The 21,147-nt window shown below is 40.2% G+C and overlaps 3 protein-coding genes across 3 annotated transcripts in view; all 3 read right to left on the bottom strand.

The window, feature by feature from the left end:
* Window positions 1-1,193: 1,193 nt before the first annotated feature.
* ckap2l (cytoskeleton associated protein 2-like) lies at window positions 1,194-7,116 on the bottom strand. Its single transcript, XM_076150613.1, has 9 exons — window positions 6,937-7,116; window positions 6,502-6,568; window positions 5,156-5,210; window positions 3,594-4,714; window positions 3,138-3,333; window positions 2,839-2,997; window positions 2,531-2,591; window positions 1,956-2,118; window positions 1,194-1,777 (listed from the first exon to the last, which is right to left on the bottom strand). Exons 1-9 carry the CDS (start codon window positions 6,974-6,976, stop codon window positions 1,471-1,473), a joined length of 2,169 nt encoding a protein of 722 aa, XP_076006728.1. The 5' UTR covers window positions 6,977-7,116; the 3' UTR covers window positions 1,194-1,470.
* Window positions 7,117-8,814: 1,698 nt separating this feature from the next.
* Window positions 8,815-11,378, bottom strand: LOC143001166 (interleukin-1 beta-like). Its single transcript, XM_076150624.1, has 6 exons — window positions 11,319-11,378; window positions 10,954-11,009; window positions 10,664-10,862; window positions 10,305-10,466; window positions 9,841-9,974; window positions 8,815-9,457 (listed from the first exon to the last, which is right to left on the bottom strand). Exons 2-6 carry the CDS (start codon window positions 10,984-10,986, stop codon window positions 9,236-9,238), a joined length of 750 nt encoding a protein of 249 aa, XP_076006739.1. The 5' UTR covers window positions 10,987-11,009; window positions 11,319-11,378; the 3' UTR covers window positions 8,815-9,235.
* Window positions 11,379-14,335: 2,957 nt separating this feature from the next.
* Window positions 14,336-21,147, bottom strand: part of LOC143001519 (metal transporter CNNM4) — a 38,460-nt gene continuing 31,648 nt past the window's right edge. The window contains exon 7 of the mRNA XM_076151158.1: window positions 14,336-21,147. This exon is cut by the window's right edge and continues 546 nt beyond it. The gene's annotated coding sequence lies outside the window, so the exon portion shown is untranslated.

Here is a 21,147-nt window from a genome sequence, read left to right as displayed (position 1 = left end):
AAAAAGAGAACAAGACTCACTCACCAATCACTCACTCTCAGATCAGATGAGTAATTTTGCAAGAAGAACAAGGCAGTTGGGGAAAGATGCTGGCGAAAGTGAAGAAGGATCTTGGGGTCGAGTGAGGGAAGATAGGTGAGCAGATTGGCCTCTGTGATACAGACCTGGATAAATACTGTAATCGTTTCCTCGCCCAGGAAAGCTTTCTCCAGCTTGACCTACACCTCCATCAGTCTGCCGGTTGCTATATTGCTCCCAAATCTTGGTAGATATGATCTAGAGGAGTGAAATGGAACTCTCCAGGCATATGCTTGTGCTTTAAGATGCAATCTGGGGCACTTGGTGTTTAATGTCATTTCCATTTAGTTTAAGCCTTAATTAGGCAAAAATATGAATGAATCATAACCACACATACATTACATTACATTACGAGCATTTGGCAGACGCTTTTATCCAAAGCGACTTACATTACATTACATTACCACCCTTCGCAGAGGGGGGAGCAATTGAGGGTTCGGTGCCTTGCTCAGGGGCACCTCGGCAGGGGCTCGAACCGGCGACCCTCCGGTTCCCAAGCGGAAGCTCTACCCACTGAGCTACTGCCTCCCTCCCATACAATACATAACCAAGAGCAATTTACGGAAAAAGAATAAACAGAAATGCTTTGACTGCTGAGTGAACTGATTACTGATTCAGTGTTGATGCCAAGTTGCTTGTTTCCTCATTGTCCCGACTGGTTTAGCTGCACTGCATTCCTCTCAGATTACTCGTCTGAATTACCCACTCAAGGGTTCACATGAAATACACCTCCCCCCACCTTTGGGTTTGGCTTTTTTATTGGGAATTAAGCCACATCAGCCAACACTCACTGGCAATGGTAGAATACTGTAGTTGCACCAGAATAGGGAGGAAATTCCAACTGTCGCTTTGTTCTTTCTTCGAGGATAATCCCCATAACTAGCTGGAAACATGCTTTCCTGCTACCGGAAACAGCCACAACTACAATATTCATTTTGCTTGAGGAATCTAAAATCACTGGTTGAGATCAGAAATATAAAGAGATATATAGATAACATTTCAAAGCTTCTCTTTTGAATAGATGCAGGGTTGATAAACAGTAAGAGACAATGCAACAACAATGGGTAGAAACTGATTGTTAGGTGGAAAAAAGGAGACAGAACTGAAGGGTTTAAAAGAACAAGCATTTATTACATATGACTTTGTACACCATCATGATATTTGTAAAAACAATATTTGGACAACAAGTATGAACCCAGTTATTTTACATTCTCCTCAGAGGTAAGAACAAGAGGCAGATCATCCAGCTTCCAAACATAGTTCAATTGTATTTTATGAACAGATGAGACTCTTTGTCCTTTTAGGAAATTAAAAATGTATAACTTAGAATAAAAACTAAGTCTGGATCGCTCCCTCCTCATCCTCACCACATGTAGGAATGAAGCTGCACATTCATTCAAGGTTCAACACCTTGTTAACATCATCACAGTCTAACTCAACAAATACCTTGTCTTTGAGTGCCTCGTTCTGTCTGTAGATGTACACAGGCGAGCTGCCTTCCTCCTGTTTGTCATTCTTCCCCTTCTCCTCCTCGGCAATCAGGTCACTGTAGGAGGCCACACAAAGGTCGTGATCCTGGAGGGATGCCGGGTAGCGATGCGAGACTCTCTCTATTCTGACGGAGCGCCGCACAGGGGTGAAAAAGCGAACCTCCTGGCCGTTGACCCGTGCTGGCTCCTCCTGCTGGCTCTTAGGCTTACTGCACAAAGAGAAACACAAAACTGGATCAATCGTAGGTTTTTACAAATCGCTGGCTTCAAGGAAATTTCAGAAGTCCAAAAGAAGGCACCAGAAAACAACACAACCACTGTGCTATTCAACTATTTCAGCACCCCAATGACTGAGATAGACAACTGTGCATGAACTCAGGACTTTACCCAGGAGTGGCTGTGATCTTGTACTTGACTGTAGAGTCTCCTTTTTCCCCACAGATGAAAGCTCTCACAGGCTTCGGGGTCCTCAGAGGGGTGACGCTCTCCTCTGGACCGCTCTCCTCTGTTCCTAGACTGTTCCTGGCCTCTTTCATATTCTCTGCAGACGCTGACAGATAATATGGAAAGGCATGTGACTCGCCATAGCTTTGTGAATTATCAAATGCAAGTTATGGGGAAAAAAACGATTTTACACTAAGACAAATTAAATGACGGCAACTCTATCACAGAATATATCGTACAGTACATGACTGGTGAGAGAGAGGAAAACTACGGCAAACAGATTGTAGTAAAGTGATATCTTGATCTTCCTGACTGCAGCAGGAGAAGCTGATCATTGGTCAGAGCCGAAGATCAACCTTAGCAATTGACTAATAGCTTCACCGCTAGAATCTACAGTGATGCCTGCTGAACCTTCAAATTTAGGATTACTCATAATTTGAGGAAATTTGGTAATGCACACAGCAAAGGTAGTAGAAAGTGTACAGTGTAATATAGACGGCACATTCAGTCTAAGGTACCTTGAATCTCGTCCTTTCTCTTTAGAATCTCAAACACCACAGTCCGCAGCTCATCCACTGGCTACAAGAAAGGAAGGAGACATTTCAGGAAAGTCCAGATAAAAGTCAGTGTCTTGATCACCTTGGCCACCCCCATTCCAGAATTCACAAAAATTTATAAATCAAAGAACTTCTCCGGCGAAACAAATGCTGCTTAAAGGTGAATATGTGCTGATTTTTCCAAACGTGTGTTCAAAAGATTCGGCAACCAAAACCGCATGAGAGTTTGAAGCATAATAACTACAATGAGTTGATCAAAAACATCCCACCTCCAAAACAACTCGCACGGCCTCTTCAAACATGGGCAGAACTTCCAAGTTGCCCTCCTGCTCCATGAGGCGAGCCCGGCAGATCCAGTACTTGGCAAACTTCTGGGAGACAGCTGGCAGCCGCGAGAGAACCTCCCTCACCTGGTCTGTGGGGCAACCCTGTGTGGTCGTAGCCGCCGTCAGTAATATCAGTGTTCACTTTGTATTTGTACAGAAAGCCTCTGGTCCGGTCAATCATATTTGAAAGAGCCAGAAAAAGAGGCGAGAAACACAAGAGGACAGCGACCGTTTTGTTGTACCTCTTTCAGTAATTTGATGCAGTCTGCCAGAGATCTGTCCACGGCGCAAATGAGGGAGTGAGCGTCTTCCTCCTCCTTCATGGCGGTCCAGAACGGCTGCGGCAAAGCTGCAGTGCGCCTGACCGGGGGCTTCACCGGCATGGGAGGGCGCTTGTACGTGACGCCCCTCGCTTCCCTCCATTCTCGAAGCTTCCTCCTTCAGACCAAAATACGTAGTAGAGCAGAGAGAGTGTAAGTGAAATGAAATGCACAACAAACACACCTGTTGTGTTGTGTTAAGAATGAAACACGGCTTCTACAGAATAGATGATAAATCCGTGTCGATGGCGTGCGGGAGTAGTTGTTTCATTACATATGGAATCTATAAGTGGAACTGATAAACTCTTAACTCTTTACACATCACTAGTTATTCATTCTAATCGAAGGCACCACTATTCAATTCATTCCTCTCCTTACATTCTCTCCTCCTGGGCTGCAGTTGGTTTCTGTCGTTCTGTCTGGGGAACCTTGACTGGGGCCTTTGGCGTTTTGGCGTCTACGGTCCGTCCCAGTTGGTTGCCGGTCCTGGCAGGGCGCAGCGCCGTATGTGACAACACGGGAATGCCTGTCCTTCTTGTCCCTGCCTGTGGTGGTGCTGGGATGTTTGCCGAGGTCCCTTTAGATACTTTGCCGTTCCCTCCCGGCTTTGTGACAGTGGCCTGTTGGACCCGGCTGACGGCTCGGGAACTATTGATTGGGATTGAGGATGTCCGAGAGGCAACTCTAAATGTTTGACCGATCGCTGCGGGTTCAGCCTGTGTTCGCCTCTGTGCAGACTTGTTTGAGGGCTGAGCAACTGGTTTCACCATTGTTATGATTCTCTCCTTCCCATCTGGCTTGACTGTGGAGACTGTGCACTTGGAGGACATCACTTGCGGTCTCAGTCTAGTTGACAGTGGCTCGGGAGGTTTAATGAAAGCTCTTTTAGTCAACTTAGTTTGATCCTGAACTTCAGCTCTTGTATTGAAAGTAGTAGTAATCCTCCCATGGACAGGCCTGTGAACAGATCTGGTAGAATATGTTTCCCTTCGAATTGCGGAAGGCCTCTGTGAAACTGTGGTGCCGGTGCTCCGCAGGTTGGCCAAAGAAGGGCGGACATCAACTGCTGTGGCAGAACTACACGTCAAGTTTGACTTGGTGTTTCTTGGCTGGATCACTGCAGGAATAAGTCCCGTTTTAGTTTTGACGAGAGGGCCGAGGCTAATTCTGCCACAGACTGAACTCGGTCGGGCTGATAGGGCTGCGCTGGTGCAACTGCTGGATCGGCTGTTTGATTGTGTTACAGCAGGATGATGGGCATTTGAGAAAGATTTGCTGCCTGTGTTTTGCAGCTTTTTGGATTGATTGCTGGCTGTAGAGACCAGGGTGTGTGTTCTGGTAAGCGCTGGCTTTTCGTTGAGTTTCCGCTGTATTTGGCTGGATGCAGTTGGACGACAGACATTTTGTTGACCCGTTGGGATTCCACTCCCAGTTTTTGTGCTCTCATTTCTTAAACCAACAGCAGCAGCTGGAGTCTTGTTCTCCTTTCCCTTGGTTGACTGTGAAAGAAAAAACAAAACTGTTTTTGAAGTTGATAGAAACAAAGTCACGGATGAGGGATACTTCATTCTACAAAAATGTAATACACCCTCTTGTCTGCACAAATAAGCAGAGCCCCTTGAACCAAATCTATGGAGGCTGATACAGATAGTGATGTTTCATACAAAGGCAAACACTCTTTCTCCCAGAAACAATGTGAACTGGCTAATAATAACAACAACAACTACAGGTTAAAATTTTAGTTTACTTCTGAAAATCTTTCTGTGACTATTGTCCGAACATCTTACAGCAAGAGGTTTACTTCTAAATGCAGTTTTTGCTTCAGTTTCAAAAATTTCGTATTGGAGATGAAATGTAAACAATGTCTAAAAGGCAGTTTTGCCACGACAGAGTAAAGTATTCAGGTGTAGCAGGAATGATGACGTTTCCATTACACCCACCTTTGGTGCAGATGTGACGGGGTTCTTAAGCTGACAGTCAACACGAAGGTAGGGCCTGAAAAATGAATGAGACTTGGATTAATTTACCCTTAGGTATGAAAAGCATTTTCATTCATTCGGTATTCATTGTTCAAGATTTGCTCTACATCAGGGGTGTCAAACGTACGGCCCGCATGCCGGATCAGGCCTGCGAACGGGTTTAATCCGGCCCGCGAGATAATTTTGCAAAGTATCAATAATGAGCTGCAATTCTTCAATGAAAGAAACTGCTGTTCCAAATGTGTCCACTGGATGTCGCAATAGCAATTCTGTTAAGCAAGCAAACTGTTTATACTGGGGCTGAGCAAGTAGGCCAAGCAAGTACAGCTGGTCAGGAGCTACCTTGTCGTTCTGCCTGCCCTATTACATCTTCTACTTTGAACATAACGTGCTTTGGCACCCTCATTGCCCCAAAATGTCTCTGGAAAGCTGTGTGTTTGGTGTGCTCACAGCTTGTTTCAGTGCTGAAAGAATATAACCTTCGTCGCCACTATGAGACTCTTCATGCCGACAAATACAACAAGTTGCATGTTTGGAACCACATATCTTTGTGAGCAAGTTTACAAATAAAGGAGTCAAATAAACAATTGGTAACCCCACTTAAACTGCCGCATGAGACAATGCATCTGATATAGTTCTGTGAAAATGATTGTCTTCTGTGGAAATTTAAAGAAAGTGAAGTGTGGGATTTACTGTAATAATGTCAGTCACTTCAGTTCATATGTTTGGTTTGTTAAAATTGTTCATGCATTACAGCTTTTATTTTTCTATCAAAAAATAGTGTAGCCTACAAGGCAGGGAGTAACTCAACCCTCTTGAATAGTTTCTACCTCAGTTTGTGTGGTTTGTTGAGTTAGCACAGGATTAATATGGGGAAATGACAAATGAGATATTTGATAACTAGAAGAGTGGTTTTATTTATTTATTTATTATTTATTTTGTATTTTGTTCAATCCCAGATAGGCTGTGACTTAGAATAAAATGGCTTTGTAGATACACTGAGACTAAGTCGAAGTTCCAATCACTGAGGCATTGTGTTCTTGAAATTGTACCAATTTTTTCCTCCGAATTTTCAACTAACTTGAAGTTTTTAGTCAAGAGGATTATTTGTGATGTGTGCATTTTCAGAATGCGCTTGTACTATTTTGGACCAAAGTAAAACAAAGAAAACAATCTGAAGTTGTCAGTATTTTTAAGTTATTATGCCATGATTTTACCGGTCCGGCCCACTTGGAAATAGATTGCCCTCAATGTGGCCCCTGAGCTGAAATGAGTTTGCCACCCCTGCTTTACATGGGGTCTCTTACCTGGGGTTGGGCTTTTTCAGCTTTCCTTTTGCTGCCAAGTACTCCATCAACTTCTGTTTTCGTAGTTCTGAAAAAAAAAACACATGTATACAGGCGTTATTGGGGCCCTCAACATGATTACATGTTTGTTACACCACACAGAGCTTTATTTATGTGCATTACTTTGTTGTGAATAGCCACATTGTTTAAGAAGACAGACATTTTCACACTCCTATAGCACCCAGTAACAAACATAATAACATACAGACAAAATAAAGCACTACACGGATAAAAAACACAAGATAATAATACAAGATCAGATAAATCTATAACAAAATAAGGCAAAATGGGGTGATTATTTACATGTGACTGTGCAGCATAAAGTGCAACCTGTTAGCTTACTGTGGCCAACGATAACTAGATCTGCTTCCCTTGGTATTCAAAAATCTTGCTAACCTTTTCTGGAAAGTATCGACCCGTTCTCCGGTTCGTCCATGTTTATCGGAGTGGAGTTTCCCCCGCTTCACCAAAACGCGTTTGTTTTGCTAGGGTCGCAGTGATAGCTTACGTTGAGCTAACACCACCAACAACTCGCACGTCGCTTACCGATTACACTTTTCAAAATTTCCGCAAAAGAACAACTCCTCCTCTCTCATTGGACAATTCAAACATTTGAGCGCAACGTCACACGCAACTCCAACGCCGATTGGAGCAGCGATTGTAAACAAAGGGCTCCATTCCGGGTGCGCGCACGTCCTCACTCTACAAAGGTTTCGGGCGTCGGAGGAGGGGGAGGCTACGGTGTAGTGCCGGCTGTCGCCTGTAGAGGACGCAAAAGGCAAGAAAGTGTCAGCAGTGTGGGCTGAGTGAGTTCCAGGACGTTGTCGCCCCAAAAACGTAATTCCGTGATTAACGCTAAACTGAATACTTCATATAATACTATAATATATTAAAACGTGTTTTTGTAATTATTATTAGTATTATCATTATTATTGTTACTACTACTACTTGAAACAGCTGAACTTTGTTAAATCAAGAAAATGTCACGGTCACTTGCCAATCACAAATAGAAGTTAAAAAAAATAGATTTTTGTGCAGGGTTTTTTCTGTCACTCAGTGTCTTAAATGGCTTCTCGGATTCGGACAGAGTTGAAGCATCAATTTATATATATATATATAAATATATATATATATTGATGCTTCATGTATTACAAAACAAAAAACAAAGAGCTGGAGAACACACACACCATAGCAACAATGTACATAACCTGCATGATAAAGTAGTTGTCTGTAACATTCTGTGAAGTAATCATTTCATGGTTTATTGTTTTCCTGGATTTACGATTTTCCTGATTTGTTAGTTTTAATGATCTAAAAACTAACAAACTTACAACAGTGGCTTGGCTCGGTGTTTTAGACAGAAAAATTAGGGCTAGACAGATGATAAAGATGGGGTGTTTAATGGTTATTCTAATTATCTGGCATATATCTTGAATAGTAGTAGCAGTAGTAGTAGTAGGCACCTACTACTCATAACCATGAATAATCCTAAATGCAAGGTGTCAAGAAGGTTAAGTAGTAAGGTAAAGTAGTAAAGTAGGTATGTCAGGTTTTGTTTTGTTTTAGTTTTTTTAAGTTTGAGCCACTGTAACCTCTAAAACAGTGGTTCTTAACCCGTGTGGGTTCGACGAGTCATACTCAGGGGTTCGGCAGGGGTCAAGACACAAACAGTATAGCCCGGGTCACACTAGCAAATAAATAAATCTATCTGTTTTTTAATAATGTTTTTAGGGGTGGGATAAAACAAGTTTTATCCTTACAAATATTTAGTTGCTTAGTAAAAATGTGTTACACAAAATAAATTCGGCCCACTTGTACTATTCGTTACATCACGCTCACGCTGCTGGGAACTCGCTGCACTCAATAGTGGACTTACATTATATTCGTAATGTAATATATCATTTGGCAGATGCTTCTATCCAAAGCGACTTACATTACGTTAACACCCTTCGCAGAGGGGGGAGCAATTGAGGGTTCGGTGCCTTTTGTCAGGGGCACCTCGGCAGGGACTCGAACTGGCAACCCTCCAGTTCCCAAGCGGAAGCTCTACCCACTGAGCTACTGCCTCCCTCTGGGGTGGTGGTTGGACAAATAAGTACAATATGGATTCACGTGTATAAAGGAACGTGATGGGATGTCATGGGAAAAATCATATTTTATTTTTCAAATTACGAATGGTTCGGTGAATGCACTGATGAAGCCTGCAGGGTTCAGTACCTCCAATAAGGTTAAGAATCACTGCTCTAAAACATCCTGGACTCCAATCAAATCACAAGTTGTAAGTCTTTATTAAAGATTGGTTGCATTTCAACACAATATTAAGTAATCAGTGTTTCAAATAAATACATATCATAATATATATTAGCAATGGTACTTAAATAAGGTAAATAAATAGATAAAACACCAACAGTGTCTCTTTCCTTTCTTAACAATAAATACAAAGGATGTGCACTACAAAAATGACACCACTTTGTGGTCAACTTTGGCAGTACATCCAACACATATGTACTTAGTACATACTGCAGTGTAGATAGAAACTTTATCAAACTTAAGTATTCTTTACTAGAGGGAAGAAGTGCAATTTTTTAGAAAAGGCCCTTAGTTGTCGTTTGTATCAAAAACCTGAAATACAGCACATGTTACAATCTGTGCACTTTGGACAGACAAGAGAGCCAAACATTCTGCTTGATCACATTTAACTTTGACGCTGGATGGTGAAGGTAAGGTTGCGGGTGGCAGTCTGCTCGCACATCTCCACTGGCTTGTTGACACTGTCATCTGTGCTGATGTACCAGCCAGGGAAGCAGGCAGACATGAGGGTGCTGCTGTTGAGCCCAGTGTCTTGTTTGTAGAAGAGGAAGTGTTCTAAGTCACTTTGTGTGCCGATCGTGCTCAGACTGGCCTTGTCCTCCACAGTCTGAGGTGAGAAAAAGTCGAGGTCAGCGGGTTAGCGGATAACAATCAATGGTCGATGGGTCGTAACTATAGAATATGTTTTGAAATCTCCATGAAAACTAATACAGTGACTGACAATCATGATGATTAGCTGACACCTACATGCATTTGGAGAATGTTAAGATGAATTGTGTACAATGTAATTGAAAGTTGAGTCGTAAGGTTGAGGTGAGGTAACTGAACAATACTTTAAGTTGAACAAGGAATTAAGGAAATGAATTTTGTTTCTATACCACACAGTTCAGTACATATGAGTCAAAGGGTAAACCACTTTATGACCATAAATATGGAGCAAAACTCTTGCTTTTTCGTGCCGTAAACATTTCCAAAAGTGAAGAGTTTTACCTCCAGATGCAGCGTCGGCGTGTCTCCCTCCATCAGGCAGCTCAGGTACAGGTTAGTGTCCTTGATGCCCAGAACCACAGGTCTGGCCTCGGTGGTGGGTGCAGGGTGCACATAAGTCGACATGTTCAGGAGAACTGAGGAAGAGGACAAAAGTTCAGGTTAATTTATTTGTTATCAAAGCTGAAATGCACCCTAGATGATCTACTACACGCTGCTGAGTCTGAAATCTGACAAAGATACAGTCAAAACCATGCCATTGTGATGAAGCTTTATGCAGGTTGTTATGCATATGTTAGATTACTGATGACCTTGCATGAAGTAATGATATGAAACTTAAGACATTGAAATGTTCAAAAAGGATCTATCAGCAGCTCCAGTCAAAGAAATCAGTCCTGCCTTTACCATAGAAACCATTTACCCATCAGATCAGAAGGACTACAGGTCTTGTATGATGTGTGAAATACCTTTTTGCTCGGTATTGCCACCCTGCAGCATCACAGCGTGCAGCTCCATGCTGTTTCGCAGCAAGATCCAGTTTTTCTTCTTACTGTCGGTTATACTGCACTTGAACTCGCCTGTCTTGCTGTATTGTGGCGGAGTTGAACATCGCTCAAAAATGATTTGCTCTGTGGAGAAACAAAGAGCAAAAGAGGGTTAAATCAAAAAAGCTCTTTTTACCTAAGAGGATCTAGCCTGTGTACTCCATTATTAATACAAGTCCAACATTGACGATATACTGTAGATAAAGAAAATGAGTATGAGCGAGTGTTCTAAAGCTGTGAATTGTGAAAAGTCTATGTGGTGCCGTTTGCTGCATGCTTACCTTCCACAAGGCTCTCCAGAAAGATGTTCATCGTGTCATGTTTATTGGAGCTGAACACAGACTCTGACCTGCTGCCCTTAAACCCCTCCATGGCGATGATTAGATTGACCACGTTACGCATCGTTAGGGGATGCTGGGAAATCTCCAAAGCCAATCCCTGTGGCATCTTGGAGCACCACATAGCGATGGGAGAAGAATTCTGTGAGGGCGGAAATGGCTTCATGTTTAGGATTAAGACTCAGGAGCAAGATATTTGATGGATCTTCAAGATGTTTGAAGTTGAAACAAACCATCATCAAGTCACAGCTCATTTCAGATTCCATGTTTTCAGAATGTAGAGGAAGATCTGCAAAACAAAATGATCAGTTTAAATATTGTGGAAACACTTTTCATTCAAATTTGGAAGACTATAGTGGAAAATCATTTCTCTTTTTCTATATATGACCGATCAGTGGTCTGACTACACATTCTTCTCCATGTTGTATGAATACTCAAATACTCTCTTGTTCCTCAAAACAGTTCCCCAAGATACAAGATTTTTAGGCTGACATGGCTGATATTCTGTCAAATTGAATTTAAAATGTCAATCTCTAAACTATAAACTTCTTCAGATCAACCCAGAACAGTACAATGTTGATGAGGAGCCTTTTGTTACCTGTAGTAGACAGCAAAGAAGGTGTTGTGTTTGGTAGAAGCAGTGTTGTTCTGTCTGTGTGCTAGCATGCAGGGTTTATATTCACACTATCTCAGGAATTCCCCATACAGGAAGTGGGATGGTCTTGTTTTCACACTCAACTGACTAACAATACAATAATTAGGCCCTCCTCCACTGCTTTGTGTGTGGATGACTGGTGATGAAATACTGTATTACACACACTTAGGTATGACTGCTGCTGGATGTGGTTATGATGCAAACAGGTTCAAATTCATTGTCTTCATTGTTCATCATCTATCCTGCATATCTGAAAGACAATTGAGTGGTTGGTAGAAAGAAGGAGTCAATGGCCAAAGTTTAATTAATAATTTCTTTCTAAACGACTCCTTAACACTGGGAAAGGTTTTCCATATTAATGTAATACACCAATCTTTTTAAATGAGGTATATTTATCCCATGATTGACTTTCAATATGTACATTCACATGTTCTAATGTATTCCTTTATTCCTTTACTTTCTTTACTGGGAATTAAACCAATAACAATCATCATCATCATCATCATCATCATCATCATCATCATGTAATCTAGAAATTCTTACAAAATAGCAATAGTCCTCTCTGAGATCATCAGCCTTCAAGCTTTGATGTGAAAAATTTCCAGTAGCTGACGAGGATGACTTTGTTGTTTGGGTTGAGCAACAGCGGCTGAATCTAAGATTTCTTCAGTTCTTCTTCTAGACGTGATGCAGGAGGAAGTCATGTCTCTCTCTCACACACACACACACACACACACACACACACACACGCGCGCGCACACGCACACACTCATGCTCAACTGTAGATTTCCACCTGCCTATAAGGGTGTGTTACAGGTCACTCTTTCATTGCACGCTTTAGTTGATTTAGAGTCTTTTCTTTCGTAAGAAAATGGACAGTGAAGTAAGAAGGATAATGGGAAGTATTGAAGAATCGTTTTGATATTCTTCTGCGTGTTCGTTTGTGGTGAATCAAGAGGAAAAGATGAGGCAAAGATGAACTGGAATCTTCAGAAGAGCTTTACTGGAATAAGACCTTGGACAGCGCTGGTTCCAACTCTCGCATGCATCAAAGAAGGACAATCAAATATCTCCGTGCTGCCCTATTTATCCCGCATATACAGGGCATTGGCTCAGTGGGTAGTGCTTCCGCTTGGGAACCGGAGGGTCGTTTGAGCCCCTGCCGAGGTGCCCCTGAGCAAGGCACCAAACCCTCAATTGCTTCCCCCTCTGCAAAGGGTGGTAATGCAATGTAAGTCGCTTTGGATAAAAGCGTCTGCCAAATGATCGTAATGTAATGTAATGTAATGCATTTACATAATATTCTAATTCACTGATGACAATGTAGTTTAACTGTTATCTATTGGTCAGCCAGCTTCAAGAGGGGCAGCGCTAAGATTCAAATCTGAGGGATGAACAGATGTCTGTGGGGGAAAGTAGAATTCTCTTTGTGTAAATTAAAGAACAATAGTATAGTGTAATTAGCCCTTTGATCTGAAGAAGCTCCCCCTGACTGCCCGTCTATGCGAACCCCCTCTCTTCCCTCTTCCTGACCACAGATGTTTGAAGCTTCGATGAAGTGATACAGTGACCTCTTCACCTATTGGCAGATATGTGTTATCTAGCCCTCCTGGAGAGAGACGCTAAAATGCTCGTGTGTATTACTCCATCTCCAGACTTTCCCGGGGCCAGCCATTTGGTTACTTGACTATATTAACCTCAGTTACTGCATTTACTTATATGTGTGTTGACATTATTTGTTATATTCCAACAGAAGTTATAAAACATTTAATAAGAGATTAGATGTGCTAATGAGGTTAAGACTGTGTCAACTTGTTGGAAATAATTGATTTATTTGCATTTCCGACAAAAAGGGAAAATGAGGATGTGTGTGATTTGAATGAAGTTTGTCGATGATAAAAGTTTGTTGAAAAAATATCCATATTTCTCTAAACAGACGGTGATGTTCAGTTGTGAAAAATAACGCAAATTCTTTACTCTTTACAATTTCAGAATTCATAAGAAACAGTTAACATGTATGGACAGTACACACTTTGTCTCATTGGGTTAAAGTTAATTGAATTTCAATGCAATTTATGAGAAAGGGTTCATAGCTTTGTGAGTAATACTGCTTTTAGCTTTGTCTCTGTTGGCCAGAGTTTGAGGATTCAGCCATGTTTCAATTTGAATTAAACGTTGATATAATATACATTTCAAATGACAAATTCGAAGCCACATTTTGATTCATTAGAATGTGTGTTTGTTGTTTAATTACAGAACACGTTTCCCTCACTGTCATATCCACCACGCCACAGAAGAAGTAGTTTGAATCCTTTCCATTTCCAATTAAACTTTTTTTTTCATATTGAGGCTGATGTATTACCTGTGTGATCATTAAATACTTAGTAATACTAATTATCATGACTCCAGTGGGGGATTTCTGCACTTTACTTGTCAATGACTCCTCAGCCTGCAGGACTGGAATGTCAACCAAAATTCCCAGTGATGTAGAAGTAAGGGAGAAACACCTCTGGGCCATCAGATCTGACACACTTCCCCTTAACACTGATTTTCACTTCCTCATCGACACCCACCGGACACTGACACCTGATGAACTTGCAACAATGAAACTGGCTTTATTTTGCATCATTATGTTGCATTCATTGTACAAACAATTGTCATCTTTGTTGAATATGTTAAAGATTGAAAAAGCAGAATCAAGGGAATTACATTGATTCTTTAAAACTGATTGTCATTTTATCCCTTTATGACCGAGTCCTTAACATTCCATAAACGTTGCCTCGAAAGGCATAATGTGTTGGCAAACTTGACAGGAGAAAAATTAAATGATGAATAACTAATAATTTAACCACCTTGGACTTTCTAAAGGTCTTATTTTAAGTGTTATGAGCCACAAAGCAATAATTAACAGCGACACCAAACCTGGGAAGCAACCAGGACAGCCACAAAGTTCCATAGACAAATATATCTCAGGTTTATTAATAACTTCGTTCATCTTCACAACCCATTAAGAGAGTAATTATAAAACAGTATTCACACCTTGTTTCTCTTAAGTTAAAGCGTGCTGGAGAGAATGAAGGATCCTCAGTTTTTCATCCATATCAATCCAGACACTGTTCCCAAATGAAAAACACACACACACACACGCAGACACGCGCACACACGCACACACAAAGTACATGAGGTTTTACTCAGCCAACGTGTTCACAGAGACACATTTTGACAAAGACAAAAACAAAATATCTACTGGCAATTTCAATCAAACTTGATAGAAGTCTACAAAATGACGGGGAAGAGTCCATTAAAATGGTAGTGTGAACATAAGATGCAGACAGCCATTCAAGGAAAACGGACGGTGACATAAAGACAATCATGTTTGCGACAGAAAAGTAATGATGACAGCTAAAGACACACTCCATAGGCCACTAAGCACGTCACCCTCAGCAGTCAGATCAGCCATGATTACGAAATGCTGGTCAGCAGAGGCATTGCGACACTTCTGCTGAGCCAGCAACTTGGGCAAATTTGTGGCTTTTGGGGAAAAAAATACCGCCACCCTTGCTTAATTGCTGCTACGTTTACTTACGGGAGTCTGCGTTGTGTTCATATTTTTATATTTATTTAAATATTTATATTCACACTTTCTCTCAGAGCGAGTTATTGTTATAAAGTGAAATATCTGAGGCAGAGATACAGTATGATGTGTTCAAATGACTGATACTATTAGTTAATCTGGGTCGAACAATAAATCTATTCAGTTACAGCTGTGACGGTTTGTGTTGTGTGACATGAACTGCCAAGAAAGCAGCTCAGCCCTGGGATTAGCCTGATACACAAGTTGACGAATTGTGACATTTCAGAGGCATGGTATTAAAGCATCATCTTTCCTCCACTTAGTTGAGTTGTTTATGGTTCAAATAGGTACGTGCTGCTTGTAATTGCCGAAATAATTTCCGTGCCAAAAAGGATTTTCGTCATGCTAAATTACCCACATTACTTAGCTTAGCTGTACAAGCATGCTTGCTAGTTTCAGCAATTATGTGCTCTACAGTGTCTTTAAATTAGTGTCCATCTCTAATGTTTTTTCTTATTCCATATAGTAAGTCAAAAGGTAAATTAGGTCTTCATAAATGTGTCACATTAGCTCATGCTGCATTTAAGTGCTCATTGAAAGGCCGTATGCCACAAATAGTATTGTTACACATGACTTCTGTGCATTCAAGTACATCTCTGGAGAAATGACCAAAACCTCAAAGATTGTAATACTGCTTTTGTTCTTTTATGTTAAAAAATACAGGCATTATGTGTTCCGCTAAAACAAAAACAGAATTATTATTCTCTGATTTTCTGATTTAGCATTTATCTGTCCATTATATGTCACAATTGGTAAACTCGTGTAGCATCAAGAATCCCAAATTTAGGACTTGTAAAAAAGACTGTGATGATGAATGAAAACAAAACATTGTTTGTTTCTAGATTAGACTTTATAGTTTGCACACAGGTCCTTCTTTGCCATTCACTGGCCTATGTTCCCTGTATGGAAATAATGAAAAAGCAAATAGAAAAGTTTTTATCTTGTAAATACCAATAACGTCAATATCCTGGTGTTAGTTAAAACCAGGAATAAGAAAATAATACATAATTGTGGAGGTACTCGGACAGGTCCAATATATGGTGTAGTTATAGTAGATTTTGTATTGAGCAGAAGTCTTTAAAAAAGTTGTACTGCAAAGATACCTTCAAAAATAATAAATTGCAAATCTTCTTCTTCTTAAGATATACCGTGGAGTACAAAACAGTTACAAACTAAATCAATTTAAAATAACAGAGACAAATATTTTATCAAAGTGTAGGATTCCCAAGGGTTTTGCACACATCTGTATTCTTGGCGATTTACAATTCTGCGGAAGTGTATCATACAAGGAAGCTATACTATAAAGTACACCTCCAAGTTTATGTAAATATAGACCAACATGACCCTCTATCCCAAGTGAATAATCACAAATCAATAAGTATGTAAATGACTCATATTAATATTAGAAATCTACATCAAAGGATGTGGATGTCTGCAAGGCATTTCCCCCATTGCCAGTCAGTAAGTTGACATGCACACTATAGTCACACTCTTGATAGTACTGCAATTGAAATTGATAGGACTCCATTGTCAGTGTAGGGTAATGAGATGGAGTAAATAGTTGCTTTATATGCCTGAGTAACTGGATTCACAGTCTCACAATCTAGTCTGTTACAAAGAGGCCAACACCAATTTATGCCAATTTGAATGTAATGATTATCTTTACATAATGTTTTGGGGGTAAGTCGATTTCTTGTCTTAGTCAGACTATGATAGTTGAAAGTTGTAATATGCATGTAAATGTACTGAATGACTAACCAATGAGATGCCTTCTGCTTGAGGAGCTTTTCAGAGACTGAGATATTACCTTCAATACTTAGAGAAACCTCAAGTCTGGCGAGTATCAATTCGAGAAACAACATTAAGAAGGATCCCATGGTTGATCCCATGAAATTGACTCAGAAACTCGGACCATGACAAGAAATGTTCATTATGATTCTGTCTACTGTAAGTAACTTTAGAAGCACTGTGTCTGGCTAAAATAATTCCAACTTGTTTAGATATCATTGGCATACATACAAATGAAAATAACAAAAAGCCCACTCGGGACGCACTTTCAGCCATGATGATCAGCCCATATCAAGTCCTTATCAGCAAAAGAAATGTCAAATACCACTCCTGTCTTTGGCAGTTAGTTGTCTCAAACGGATTTCTAAAATGTTTTAATCTTGTTTTAATGATTAAATCGTAAAAAGGAGGGCTGTTTTCATTTGTCTGAAAGTTTTCATTAGTGTATTGGCAAGCAAAAACCCATAAGGTAAACTATATGTAAACTGATTCTGAAAATACCTTTTCCAATATACTTTAAGTAAGTACCTGTTGAAATTTATTGAATCAAAATTTAAGTTTTCCAAAACATTTTCAGGCATTTAAGTTTGTTTCCCCCCTGAATTAAAAAACAACACAAATGATTCTTCATTCATATTAGATTGCTCAAACTTAAATAAAATGTCATTCCAAAACAAAGGAAACAGAAGTTAAATTTGTCATGGTTTGGTTTCACATCCAAAACGTACAAAAATGGAGAGGAAAGTGCAGATAATTGCTCTTTCACGACATGAAGTTTGGTATCCTTCCAGAAGAGAAAAGCGGATCAAGCTGATGAGCTCATGACCAAGACCAGGTCATCAGGCAGCGTTGCAACAACCATTACAGTGCTTCGGTAGATTAACTTCATAAAATATCACAGTAATTGATTGATGGGAGTGGAATGAAAGAGATCTGAACGTGTAATTATTGATTGTTGTTGATGCACATTTCAGAAAGCAAAGAAAGAAAAATTCCCACTGTTAAAACACTTCCACAGTCAGAGGTCAGCAATTTGTGATGCTCAATTGACATATTTTGAGATGTAGTGCTATCACTGAATTTAACTCATTATTACTTTTGTAAACTAATCATTTTGATTTAATGTTATGATTAGAAAGTGCCTAAATATTGACAATGCCATCACAAGTTCCCAAAGCCTGATGTGAAAGTGAAAACCAAAACCAAAAAACATTCCAATCATCAGTAAAAAAAAAAAAAAAAAGTCCTACAAAAACCCAAAGAAATTTACAAAGAAGGAAAAAGGGAACGTTTCACACCAGAGAAGCTGAAACCAGCAAAAGCTCAGCATTTTTACTCCATAAAACAATTATTTCAATCATTTAATGCTTGAAAGTATGAGTTTACATGTTATTTGCAGTTTGTTTTACTAGCCACACATGACAAAATAGAGGCCAATGAAATTCCAATTCTAATGTTTGTTTTAAAAAACTTTCTTGGGGCTATTTTTCAACTGTGACAAGCACACGGTGATATATTGTGTCATGGCTACATTGCGCTCTAGTCTATCAAGGCTCCTGTTGGTGTAAAAGTTGGTTTCCTTGCCTCTGCAAAGACGATTTAGCCCTGTGTGAACAGCTCAACACTGCTGCAAGAACGGGTGAAAACTTCTCATTTTAATTTTAAAGAACTGACACACATCTCAAGTTTACTGAAAGGTAGAAAAGTATGAACTTTTGTGGCTGTGCCTGAAATGTTCACCATGAAAAACACCAAAGCAAAACAACAAAATGTAGCCCAGAACCAAACAAAGCACACTGCTGATGGCTGCGTGTGGTGTTTTTCCTTTAAGTTCTGATAAAAACACATCAGAAGTACAGTACAATACACCAGGAGTGTGTGTGCGTAGTTCTATGAAACACATGTCAACACTGTTTCTCAGAGATCACGGACAAATGTTGGTTCTGATGGTAGGGCTGAATGGTGTGTTTGGCTGTGGAAATGCAAACAAGAAATGTTTACTGTCAAAAACTCAATTTAAACAGACACCGTTTCTAAGAGACAACTAAAATAAAATCACTGAATGCACATATGACACATAAAATCTCACAAGAATGCAAATAAAATCAGATTTTTCACCCCCATTGAAAAATATATATACACACATTTGACTATTTGCAAAATAAATAAAGAGTCAGATTTCCTATATTTATATCAAAGTATTTTCTAGTCAGGAGGTGATCAATCGTCTCTCTTTTGGTTTCTGTTCCCACCAAGTCTGGTGATGGCCACTTTGGTCAAATACATACATACAGTACATAAACACACACACATACACACTCTGTCACACACACACACACACATCACCGTATATCATAACCCTCACACCCACCCCAGTCTTTCTTAAAGTAGGAATGAACACAAGTTTGTTCCTACTTTGTGGCTTAATCCCCAGACTCTCATACACCTTCAGCTCTGTGGCGTTTGTCTTCCACCTAAACTGATGGGAGGCTGACAGAAACTTTCTGCCACAATTTAACAGCATGTTATGTGCTTACAAATCAGCTGTCTATATATTACCACGCATAAAAACGAGGCATACGGGGGAAGAGAAACAAAGATGCCACAGAGCAGAAATGACTGTAAATTCTCAAATAGTACCCAGGGCCTTTATTTGAGACAGTTAGACAGGCTGTGATTAGAGACAGGACTTGATTACGTATGTCCCCTGTTTTAAAAGTGGACTTGACCACATGTAAACAAGAGGGCCTACCTGTTCTTTGGTCTACTCTGCATTACAGTTGCTCATGTCAACCGTGATTATAACATTTGCTGCATTTGTTTCACATTAAAGGATCATAAAGACTTTCTTGGGTTTTTGTTGATGGATGCTAAATTTCAAACACCAGCCTCCAAACACACAACTGTGCTTTGAGCTGAAGGCTTACATTTATGTGTGCTATTGTTAGAATATTAACATGCAATTATTGCTAAATAGATAACATTAGCGTGTCAATGTACACTATGTACAAAACCGTTGACATTTAGCTACCCATCAGGCAAATGGAATTCAGGCTTAGTACATCTTGTCCTGCTTGTGACAATACAGACAAGTGGGGAAATTATTCTTCTGATTTTTTTATGTGAAACATGTGCAGGAAGTGTAGATTACCCTGATTGCAACCACATTCTAGTTAGCGTTTTGGCAAGTACCCACTGAACAATACCCAGCCTAAGTACAGACAGTTTTAAATTCAGCCATGTTTTTGCCCTTAATTAGCTGAAGCGGACCGAACCCCCGGCACCTGACCTTCATTTAAGTTGTGGGTCCCATATGAGAATTTACGTGAGAGCCTTAGGGAGACAGCTGCAGTACCCTATACATTAAACACATTCCTTAACATAGTGATTGTCAAAATGACAGACTGGCTGTCTATCGGCACTGAATCTCTTAACAACTCTGGGATAAAGGCTCTGGGCTACTCGTCGCTTTTATCCGAGTAAAAGAAAAACAAGATACAGAATTCTCCTCCCCTCCCAGCGAGTGTGTAGGATAGCGGAGAAAAGCCTGTGTGCATGCCCGCGCACATTGGCATTTTACACAGAATTATTTACCAATAAATAGTTTCTCTCAGTACAGATTTATACTGAATGTACTGTATGTAACTTGGAGCTCTGCTGACAGATGGGGTGGTCTTTGTCTTCTAGCTGTACAGGTGAGTGGCGTGGAGGGGTTGCAGGTTGCTACACATGCAGCTGCTTGGTTTGGTGAGAAGGTGCAGCTTTCCACAACACTTACATACATTTGGGGGGAGGGGGGAGTCTCCCTGAGCTTTTTGATAAGGGAAAGTGAATCGGAAGCAAGGACTAAAACGCACACACACACCCCCATACACACACGATTACTCCTTGCTGCAAATCAACTATTATAAAGGCTCATTGTTTTCTGATTTTACAGATATACCCACAGGTTTCAAAGTTTCCCATAGTTTTTGTGTCCTGGCGTGGGCGTCAGTAAAATAGCTCCTCTACTGATGACGACAGCTCAGAATATCTTTATTCAAAGAAATATCAATTAAATAGCAGAAATAGTAATTAAAAACAATTAACAGTTGAATCACAATGTGCAAATGTGCATGTTTACAATCAGATTTCTGGAGTTCATCTGTTTTGGTTGATTTTGATTAATCTAAATTTAACCCATTTTTAAGAGGGCTGTACCAAGTAAGGCCACCCACGGTTAACCTGGTTGATACCTGCGACCCCCTGCGACCCCAGACAGATCTGTGAATAAAATCCCCCCTCAGAATAAAAACAGAAAATAATGAGCCATAAATGTGGTTTGTAGTGGCAGATTTGCACGATACAGTT

This window comes from Genypterus blacodes, unplaced genomic scaffold, assembly GCF_046128005.1.
Source record: "Genypterus blacodes isolate CSIRO-AG114 ecotype Tasmania unplaced genomic scaffold, CSIRO-AGI_Gbla_v1 ptg000053l_1, whole genome shotgun sequence".
Lineage (NCBI taxonomy): Eukaryota > Metazoa > Chordata > Actinopteri > Ophidiiformes > Ophidiidae > Genypterus > Genypterus blacodes.
The sequence above is the reverse complement of the archived record's forward strand: the minus strand, read 5'-3'. Positions and strand labels throughout refer to the sequence as shown.